The sequence below is a fragment of the Temnothorax curvispinosus genome, unplaced genomic scaffold (assembly GCF_003070985.1).
Source record: "Temnothorax curvispinosus isolate PA1 unplaced genomic scaffold, ASM307098v1 QBEX01010249.1, whole genome shotgun sequence".
Taxonomy (NCBI): Eukaryota; Metazoa; Arthropoda; class Insecta; order Hymenoptera; family Formicidae; genus Temnothorax; species Temnothorax curvispinosus.
The window spans coordinates 1-10,683 of NW_020220029.1; the positions used below are offsets into that span (position 1 = coordinate 1).

A 10,683-nucleotide genomic window follows, 5' to 3' on the forward strand; every position below is an offset into this window, starting at 1 on the left:
ATTTTTGTTACTACAAACAACTACAAACCAAATGCTAACGTTTTCCGAAAAAAAATTAATTTTTCGAAAGTCGGGTGCAAGGTTCACATAGGTAAGGACCAATTTTTTCAAAGGTGCCGCCATAGCCGCCATGTTCTTACTGCGAATGCCTCACTTCGCGAGCCGCGGTAATGAAAGTAGGGAGTGACGACAAAATCTATGACGTCACATGAACACGAAAACGCTTTGACAGCTTACTGCCGCGTATATTGGAACGGATTTACAGTGCTGCCAGTACTGCGAGTGAATAGCGAAACGCACCCTCAGTGGTGCGCCAACCAGAAAGTGTCCGGGACTTAGGTACGCCATATCGTTTGGGTCGGAGCTCAGTATCATAAGAGGTCGCAAGTTCAACACAGCTTCAATTTCGCATAAAGTAGTCGACATTTCCTCGAAAGTCAAGTTCTGCCCGCCCACGATTCGCCCGAGGTGGTACTTTGCGGATTTAACAGCCGCCTCCCAATAAAGGCCACCAAAATGTGGCGCATTAGGAGGTATAAAATTCCATGTGGTTTCATGGCCGCGCAAAAATTGCCCGATTGTTGTTTGCGCTTCATCTGTTCGCAAAAGGTGATAAAATTCCTTTAGTTGCTTCTGAGTTCCAACAAACGTCGTCGCGTTGTCGGGGTACATTTGGTCAGGCTTTCCTCTTCGAAAAATGAGCCTTTTTAGCGCAGCGATGAATGCGTCAGTAGTAAGGTCGCTGACTATTTTTAAGTGCACTGCCTTCGTCGCAAAGCAAACGAAGACGGCTATATATGCCTTACGATTGCGTGAATTACGTCGGCTCCCTTCTCGCAAGGTCACTGGTCCGGCATAATTTACGCCGCAATGAGAAAAAAGTCGAGAAACCGTGACTCTAGATGCCGGTAAAAGATTCATTTGAGCCTCGGAAAAGACGGGACGAGCCTTGAAACAAGTGATACAACTGTCAATGACCCGGCGTGCTGTTGACCTTAAAGCTAGTGGCCAAAAACGTTGTCTGACTGACGCCATGGTAACCTGCAAACCGGAATGCAGGTTGCGTAAATGTTCGTGTTCTATTATTCGTTTGGTTAAATTATGATTCCGCGGAAGCACTATTTGGTGACAAGCATCATAGCGTGGTTCTGAATTCTTTAATCTGCCACTTACTCTGATTAAATTATCGTCTTCCATGAACGGAGCTAAAGATTTTAGCTTACTTGAGTTGCTAATATTTTCATGCCGGCTTAATGAGTCATATTTCGCGTGAAAACTCTGCCTTTGAACCATTTTGCATAACAACTTTAATGAGCGCGATATTTCCTGCGGAGATACTTCTACAGTAGAAGGTTTAGACGCGTTGGCGGTGAGAAACCTAAAGCAATATGCTATGATCCTGCACGTTTTATTTAGGTTACAATACCTGTCAATTAAATCGTTTATGGTGCTGAAATCGAACGAAGAAGCAACTGAACAGGCGACCTTTTGCTCGGGAACGCCCTCCGCTCGATGAGAACTTTAAATTTGCCACTGGGCCAGTCGTGTTCCGGTAGCATTAGATAAGAAGGGCCACGCCACCACAACTCCAAATTTACCAATTTGTTTGGGAGCAGTCCCCTTGACAAGACGTCTGCGGGATTATCTGATGATTTGACGTGTCGCCAATTAGACCGCTCTGTCAATCTTTGGATCTCTTCTACGCGGTTAGCAACAAATGTTGACCATCGACGCGAATGGGAGTTTATTCAGTTGAGCGCTATGGTGGAATCTGACCACAGTAATATTTTCATGTCGGTAGTGTCAATGGATGATCTAACCTTATCAATCAACTGTGACAACAACAATGCCACGGCCAATTCGAGACGCGGGAGAGAAACAGCCTTACAGAAGCCACGCGGGATTTCGAGCAAAAGAGATAAGAAACATAGCTTTCTGGCCCTAATCGAGTGCGGACATAAACGCAAGCGCCGTAAGCACTTTCACTCGCGTCACAATAGCCATGGATTTGTATAAATCGTGCTTCTGCTCTATACTTGACACAACGAGGTGTCTGTAATTTATCAATATTCGAGAGTTGTAACCTAAACTGTAACCACTTCGTATGGACATTCTGGGGGACGGATTCGTTCCAGCTCACACCCGACTGCCACAGGTTTTGCAAAATGATTTTCGCTACTACTATGGTCGGACCAAGTAGTCCCAAAGGATAAAATAATTTTGCCAGTTCTGAGAGTATGGAGCGCTTTGTGATGGTGTTCGAAGATTGCACAGGATTTAACGAAAAGCGAAAAAAATCGTCGCGCATATCCCATGCCGTGCCCAATACGCGAAAGTTGTTGTCCTTGTCAAAGGCCACGAGCCTATCGCTTCGATCACTAATACCCGCTAGCAACTCAGGGCAATTGGATCCCCATTTGCTAAGTTCAAAGGAGCCTAACTTTAGTAACTGTATTAACTGATCGCGTATTGCTAAAGCCTCCGACTTTGAGTCTGCTCCGGTGAGCAAATCATCCACATAGAAATTGCGTTTTAAATGCAGCGATCCTAGTGGGAATTCATTTGCGTACAGCTCCGCTAAATCGAGGAGACATCTCGTGGCCAGATAGGACGCAGCGGCTGTGCCATAAGTGACAGTGGCCAACTCGAATGTTTGAACATTGGAGGTCTTGTCGTCACGCCATAAGATTTTTTGTAGTTTCGTTTGAGATGGATGTATCAATATTTGCCGATACATTTTTATTATGTCAGCTACGAGAACGTAACGATAAGTCCTAAACCTTAAAAGCACAGAAATGAGGTTGTCTTGAATAACTGGCCCTACCATCATCGCGTCGTTTAATGACAATCCAATTTAATCACGAAACTTACGTTTCTTTAATCAATAAAGTCTTCCGGTTAGAGTTAGAGAATCAGAACAGTTAAAGTTTCTGTGATCTCGCAGTGGCACGAAGTAGCTAAAACAACTCATATAAAAGAAAAGTTCGCAAAATGGTGTTATCCAAGCAAAGGATACAGAATTAAGGAGAGTTAAATCTATGGCAAGTCTGGGAGAAATTGACTGAGCTTTGGCGGCAAAGCACACTAGACAGGCAAGAGTGAATAGAAAACGCGCTGTGCGGGAGCAAGGGGATAAGTATATCGCGCGTGTGACAACTGACAAACGCGCGCTCGGCTAGCTTCTGCGAATAAACAAAAGCGAAACAGCACACTCCTCTTTCTCTCGCGTTATGTTTCCGCTGTCTTGAATCGATTGCACTATATTATACGTTTAAGGCTCCTGGGTATTCGCCGCAGCCATTAGATCGCGACGCCAGAGGCGAGAAATGACACGCTGAGAATTCATGCAAAGCACTTCCAAATAAAAAGATGTTTGCGTAAAACTCACACTTCGGACCACTTCAGCACGTTTCAAAAATACTCCAAAAACTATCTCTTTCCCTTAGCACTTAATAAAGCCGTAAAACAAATGTAATACGAAGCCTAACCATGCAGGCGCAGACTAAAAATAAGAAACTACAAATAGAAAAAAATTTAAACCAGAAAGATTTAAAAAATAAATGTAAAAAAAATTTAAAAAAAAAAAAAATATTAAAAAAATTAAAAAATACATAAAAAAAAATAAAAAACAAAACGGAACTAGAATCCTGCCACGTCCTCGTCGTTAGTTCTGGATTACGCCAAGCGCAGGAATGCAACACAATTATACAATAAACGCATGCTAATATTATATATTTCAAAGAGTAGCACTACTGTGATGAAACACTACTACGATGTCAAAATAGACAGCACGTACAAATTAACATGATGTAAAAAAAAATGAATTCTTTCATCATCAATATTTTGATCGCTGCGTTCTTTACTCTAAAGATAGAAATAAAGTCACAAACAAATGCAAGCTTCTCTTTCGAATGCCGTTGGCCGTTTTTCGATATCTCTAAAACTGACGAAAGTACCTCTTGGACGTATTTTGAAAAGCCTATACTTCCGGTTTTTTTTAGGTACAAACGATTTTGACGGAAGTACAAACGGGTACGAACGATTCTCTTTCAAATGCTGTTAATAAAAGCCTAGTAATCCTAGAGGGCCTAGTAATAAAAAATTAAAGCGATTCTGGATATGATGCCTCTCTTCGTGGGAGTTTTAAGTGGTGGTACACAGTTGATACTAAAGAATTTGAATATGATGGAATTGTAATCCCATATGATGCCCAGAGTGCGTCTTTCTGTTTCCTTGTCAGCTGCCAAAATAAATTCCTCTTAATTGACCGAGGATTTTTCACCTTGTAAGGAGGGTTCGTTGGACGCCCATTTTCTCAGTTCAAATTTTTCTTCTTGCAACAATTGGGTAAGTTCATCTTTAATCGTTAAGGCTTCTCAGTGTATCTGCCCCGGAGACCAAATCATCAACGTAGAAATCTCGCAACAGTATCTCGGATGCAGTTAGATAACGTTCTGCATAATCTTCAACTAATTTTCTCATAGCCTTGATTGCTTCGAATGCTGCGGAAGACGTACCGTATGTCACTGTGAGTAACTCGTATATTTTGATGAGCTCGTTAATTGCTTTGCGCCAGAAAATACGTTGGAGAGGTGTGTGTGATGGATCAATTAGTATTTGCCTGTACATCTTGACTACATCGGCCGTCAGTGCAATCAAAAAAGTGTGAAATCTTGAAAATGGAGATCTACTTGTAGGTTAAGGCCGACCATTAATGCATCATTCAAGGAAATGCCAGTGTCAGTCTTGGATAAACCGTTGAACACTACTCTGAATTTAGTAGTCATACTTGTTTCCTTTCTTACTGCGTGATGTGGTAGGTAGTAAGATTGATTTGGAGTGAATTCCATCGAACTATCTACTTCGCGCATGTGTCCTAAGTCAATGTACTCTTGCATGAACTTCTTGTACTCAGAGTACATATCAGGTTGGGTTATAAGACGCGCCGCTTCTAGTGCCGTGAAGCGTCGTAAGGCTATGTCCTTAGAATTGCCTAGTTTATCAAGTTTGTCTTGTTTTATTGGTAATTTGACGATGAAACATCCTTCAGAATTTCGCCGCAATTCTGTCAAGAATAGCTCCTCGCAGGCACGCTTTTCACTTGTTAGTGTATGTGAAGAAATGTTGTGCTCTACTTCCCAGAAACGATTTTACTCATGACTTAAATTATTGGATATAGTTAAATGAAAGTTAACCGAATGAGTCGGTCCAGCCATGTCAATCGCAGTACAGCCTGATACTACCCATCCAAAATGAGTTTTTTGTAGAATTGGTAGATTTTTAGATTGTTTGATTTGGCCAGCACTGGTTAGGTTAGGTTAGGTGAAAGGGTGTGGTCATCTAGTGACCATTCACTCGGAGACCTGAGGTCCATTGTGATACCCTATTTTTAACCCTTGACCCGTCTTTACCACCTCGCGTTGAAACACTTCCAGTTCCGTGCGAAGCTCATTATATTGTCAATGCCCATCTCCGCTGCGTCTTCCAGTCCATCCAGAAATTCTTGTCCCATTGTCTGGAGGCATCGGTTTTCTAGGGCTGGACACCAGCACATCAGATGCTCAATTGTTTCTTCTTCCTCGTTGCATTCTCTGCAGCTGCTGTCATCTGTGATTTTCCATTTCTGGAGGTTCACTCCGACCGCACAGTTTCCTGTGACGACTCCTGCTGCTATGCGAACCAGGTTCTTCTTGTGTTTCAATAGTTGCCTGGTCCTATTGTTATCTATCTTAGGCCAGAGATTTCGGGCTATCCCGCAATCATTCCGGTTTTGCCAAATCTCTCTGTGTTTCTCCAGTATAATTTCCTCTATGGCATCTTTTAGTGAACTGATCGGTGGTAGTGGGGAGTCCATTACCTCCGCGCCGTTCCCTCCCGCCCCCAGCTTTGCCAGTCTGTCCGCACCTATGTTCCCTACCACATTTTTGTGACCGGGAACCCAGCGCAGACCGACCCCGTCGCCGCGGAGCCAGGACAGCGTTTCTTGGCAACTCATCACTACCTTTGATCTCACTGTTTTTGATGCAATACTTCTGAGCGCAGCCTGACTGTCAGAGTAGATTGTGACATCCCTTAATGGTTTGCCACTCACCCAGATTAGCCTGGCTGCCTCCCTTATTGCACAGATTTCTGCCTGTATGGCGTGGCAACCGTTCTTTAGTCTGTATGACTTCTGGATGTTGAGCGCCTCAGAGTAGATTCCAATGCCTGCACCCGTTTTGGTTATGGAGGCATCGGTGTAGACTGATGTCTCGTGTTCGTTTATCACCGAGTTATCCTCCCATTCCTTCTTAGAGGGGATGCGTATGTTAACACACCCCTCGAAGTTATGCCTGGCAACTAAGTAGTCCGTTGGACTATTCAGGTTTAGTCCTTTGTTACTGTTCAGTTTTCCGATCTCCTCCAGTATTCTTGAATGTCCGTAGTTGATCGGCTTCCAGAGATTTGACTCCCTGAGCCTTACGGCTCCTTTTGCTGCTTGGCCTTTAACGTACAGCTCAAGTGGTTGTAGGTTCAAGATTGCCTCCAATGCAGCTTGTGCTGTATTATTCCTCACTCCTGTGATACCCAGGGCTGCAAGCCTTTGTACCTTGGTGAGGCTCTTTTTGTTTACCTCCTTGTTCATGGCTTCCCACCAGACTAATGCTCCGTATGTAATGATCGGTCTTATTACCGCAGTGTACATCCAATGTATGATTTGCGGCATCAGGCCCCATTTCCTTCCAAACATTTTCCTACACGCATAGTAGGCAATCATTCCTTTCCTCATCCTTTCCTCCACGTTCCTTTTCCATGAGAGTTTGGAGTCTAGGATAATTCCGAGGTATTTAATTTCCTTTGAAAGTGTAAGTGCCTTCCCCTCCAGCTTTGGTGTTGTAAAATTGGGTATTTTATACTTTCTTGTGAATAGGATGAGCTCGGTCTTGCTCGGGTTTACCCCTAGACCATTCTCTCCTGCCCACTTTGATAGTTCTTTTAGCGCAGATTCCATAATCTCACTGATTGTAGACAAGTATTTGCCTGTGATCAGTATGACTACGTCATCTGCATATGCTATCATTTTGATCCCTTTCTCTTTAAAGATTGTTAGGATCTTGTTTATCACGATCAACCACAATAGCGGTGATATCACTCCTCCTTGCGGTGTGCCTCTTGTTGCCTTCTGGCTAGTGGAGCTGTTGCCTATTTCCGAGGTAATAACTCTGCTTTCCAGCATCCTTATCATCCACTCCCTGACCATGTGCTCTACACCTAATGTTTCTAAAGCCTCTTTTATAGATTCAGTTTTGACGTTGTTGAAAGCCCCCTCTATGTCAAGGAATGCAGCCAAAGTGTATTCCTTGTCTTTGAGGGATTTTTCAATTGTTCCGACAACCACGTGTAGTGCGCTTTCGACCGATTTGCCTCTTAGATAGGCATGTTGCATTTTGCACAGATTTTCTATGTTTGTGGTCTCTTTTATATGCATGTCTATCAGTCTCTCTAGTGTCTTCAGTAGAAACGATGATAAACTGATAGGCCTAAAATCTTTTGGCGTAGTGTGACTCGGTTTACCAGCCTTAGTTATAAACGCCACCCTTACCTCTCTCCATCTTCTCGGTATGTAGCTTAATGCAAGACATTCTACGAAGATTCTCTTTAGCATCCCAATAATGCTGTTCAGAAATTTTTGTAGCATAATGGGTAGTATCCCATCCGGGCTAAAGGAATGCACCGCCCATAATACTCTCTCCTCTGTGACGATCATTTTCGCCCTCGTTTCTCTCTCCGCAGGGGTCATCAAATCCCCCCGTCTGTGGAAATCATCCTTTCTTACATCATTGTAATCAATGTTCCCGCACCCAGGAAAGTGGGTGTTCATAAGAAGTTCCAGGGTCTCGTTGTTGGACTCAGTCCACGAGCCATCCGGTTTCATGATGTTACTTGGGATCGCTGGATCCTTTGATAACACCTTTCTGAACCTTGCGGCCTCGCTTGTATCCATAAGGGATTCCCTGAACTCCTTAAACGATTCCCACTTTGCTTCTCTTATCTTATACTTAAACTCATTAAAGCTGGTCTTATATATATCCCAGCTCTCTTTTGTCTTATCCCTTTTTGCATTGTTGTAGAGCTTCCTTGTTTCCGTCCTTAGTTGCCTAAGCTCGCCATTCCACCAGGGTTTGGTGGCTTTGCGTGAGCGGCTAACAGGGCAGGATTTTTTGAAAGCCCTTATTAGTGCAACTTCTAGTTCATTAACTAGAGCTTCTATTCCCTCGATAGATGGGTACTTTGACATTTGGAACTCTGGTCCCCCATTCCCGTACCCCTCCACGAGTTCGCTAAACATTTCCCAGTTCGTTCTTTTGGGGTTCCTAAAGGGCTTGCTAGTTGGGGCCGCGCGGTTTATTCTAAATAAAATTCTCCTATGATCCGAGAAGGATCGTTTTAAGGAGACCCTCCAGTCCTCAACTATCAACCCCTCCTCGCCTGTGGTCAAGGTCAGATCTATCACCTCTTCCCTAACCTTGTTCACAAACGTCGGCATATTGCCTCTATTGCAAACAGTCAGGTTATTTGTAAGAATAAAATCCATTATTGACTCACCTCTCTCATTTATATCCTTGCTTCCCCATTGGATGTGGTGTCCATTGGCATCGCATCCTATCACCAGTTGTCTGCCCTGCTTCCTGGCTACCAATACCAGGTTTTGGACGGCCTCTGGTGGTGGTTCAGCCTCATCATATGGCATGTATGCAGAAGCCAGAAGAAGCTTCATGTTCCCCTGGCTCTCGCAGGTCGCCACGGTCAGGTCATTTGTGCTATATTGTGTTAGTAGTGTGAGTTTTAGGGATCTCTTTGCCACTATACACGCTCTTTTCTTACCTGCAGTCTGAGAATGTAGCAGGATATACTCCTTGGTCCTTAGTCCTCGAACCCTGTCCTTTGCAAGCCAGGGCTCTTGGACCAGGGCCACATCCACATTCTTTTCAGTCATGAACAGCATCAAGTCCTCCGTGGCCGCCTCGCAGTGATTCAGATTAATCTGAACCACCTGAAGCCCTGGCCGTTGCGCTGCTCTTGTCATTTGGAAGCCTCGCTTTCAGCGTACCCAAGCCGAATTTGATGCTTCTTTTTGACTTCCTAAGAGTGTCCATAGACTCGTCATCAATCGTGAAGACGAAGTCCTTTCCTTTGCCATTTTGACTCTTGGCCGATGAGATAATCCTCCAGCTTTGAGTCTTCAGGCCTTTATTCTGTTTGCCCAAAATCTTCACCACGGTATCGTCTCCTTCCGGAACCGGAGGTGGGATCCATAGTGAGATTTTCTTCCTCAGCGGTAGTTGTGACATCTGGATGACCTCGAGTTGGGTCCCCTGCCAGAGCTCGCCGCAGCTGCCGATGACTTGCGTTAGAAAGTCGCGTGACTTTCTGTTGCTGCATCCAACAACTTTGACGCCCTTCTGCCAGCCGGCCCCGTCGAAGTCAACCTCCTCGCAACTATCTCCATCCAGCTCGGCTATGGCCAGCAGAACCCTCGTTTCCACCTCCATCCACCTTTCGGCCGTCATCCTGCCATCCGGATCAGAACGATCTATGATGGCAATCCGACAGTCCTCGGGCGAATCGAAGCTTATCGAGGGCTTGACCCTTTTTGCTTCGCTTTCCTCTCCGTCGCCCGATCGCACCCTCTTTACCGTTTTCCTTTCGGAAGGTGGCAAATTGGGTTTGTCCGGCTTTGGAGATTCCACCGTAGCGTTGGCCCTCTGTAGCTTTTTTGCCGGCTTAGTCCTTGCTACCTCTCTTTCTTCGGTGATTGTCTCCAGTTTTTGTTGCTGTTGTTCGGCTTCAAATTTGGAGACCTTTTTCTTGTTTAGTTTGATGAGGTCCTTGTCCCTGGTGGTCAGTTCCTCATCCTTCTTGTTATCCATCTTTTTTAGAAATGACAGGGCATTTCTGTAGGCTTTCCTAGCCTTTTGAGCTGCCGTCATCTCTTTCTTTTTGGATCTTGCTTCCTCCTGGCAAGCTATGTCGGCCTCTGAGTCAAGAAGATCCCTCTCGACGTCGGAGTCCATACAGTCAACACTGCCACCCTTAAGCGATTGCTCGTCATCGGTCGCTCTGTCGATCTGTACTTTCTCCAGCCGGGAAGAGATGCTCCTCGGACTCGCCCCGCCCGCAGGAGTAGCAATCTCCATTTTTTCACTTGATGCTTGTAGAGTGGTTCCGACAGCCAAGTGTTCCACCGTCGGCTCCGAATCGAATAATATTGAGCCCCCCCCAGAATCCGATCGGAGCTTAGCCACTTCCAAGGAAGTGGAAGGATTCCCCATTTCTGGGTTACCTCCTGGGGTATATTTATTTATATCAGTCTCTTCCATTGTGGTTTCGGGTTTTTTGATTCCCTTGTCCGCGATCGCTTATTCCGCTCAGAGACAAGTCTCTGATTGTTATTCACGACTGTCCAGAGAGACCTCCCTGGACGTTCCACTATCCGCAACCTGTGGACGCGCCCGGTAGCATGGGAAAACTGCCCTTTACTTTTTAAAAGTGTCCCGGGTGGCCAGCACATATGATTCGCCAAAATAACAGCGCCTATAAGCATGTCAATACGAGTGAGTCCCAGTTGCGCATAGAATAAATCGGACACAGCAGGTTGAATGAATCGGACACAGTGTCGATCGGACACAGTAGGAAACGGAC

At 44.9% G+C, this 10,683-nt stretch overlaps 1 protein-coding gene across 1 annotated transcript; it reads right to left on the reverse strand.

The window, feature by feature from the left end:
- Positions 1-300: 300 nt before the first annotated feature.
- LOC112459929 lies at positions 301-672 on the reverse strand (the record flags this gene model as incomplete). The annotated part of the gene is made up of 1 exon (XM_025024300.1): positions 301-672. A coding segment is annotated over exon 1 (372 nt), but the record flags the coding sequence as incomplete, so codon positions are not given.
- Positions 673-10,683: the final 10,011 nt, after the last annotated feature.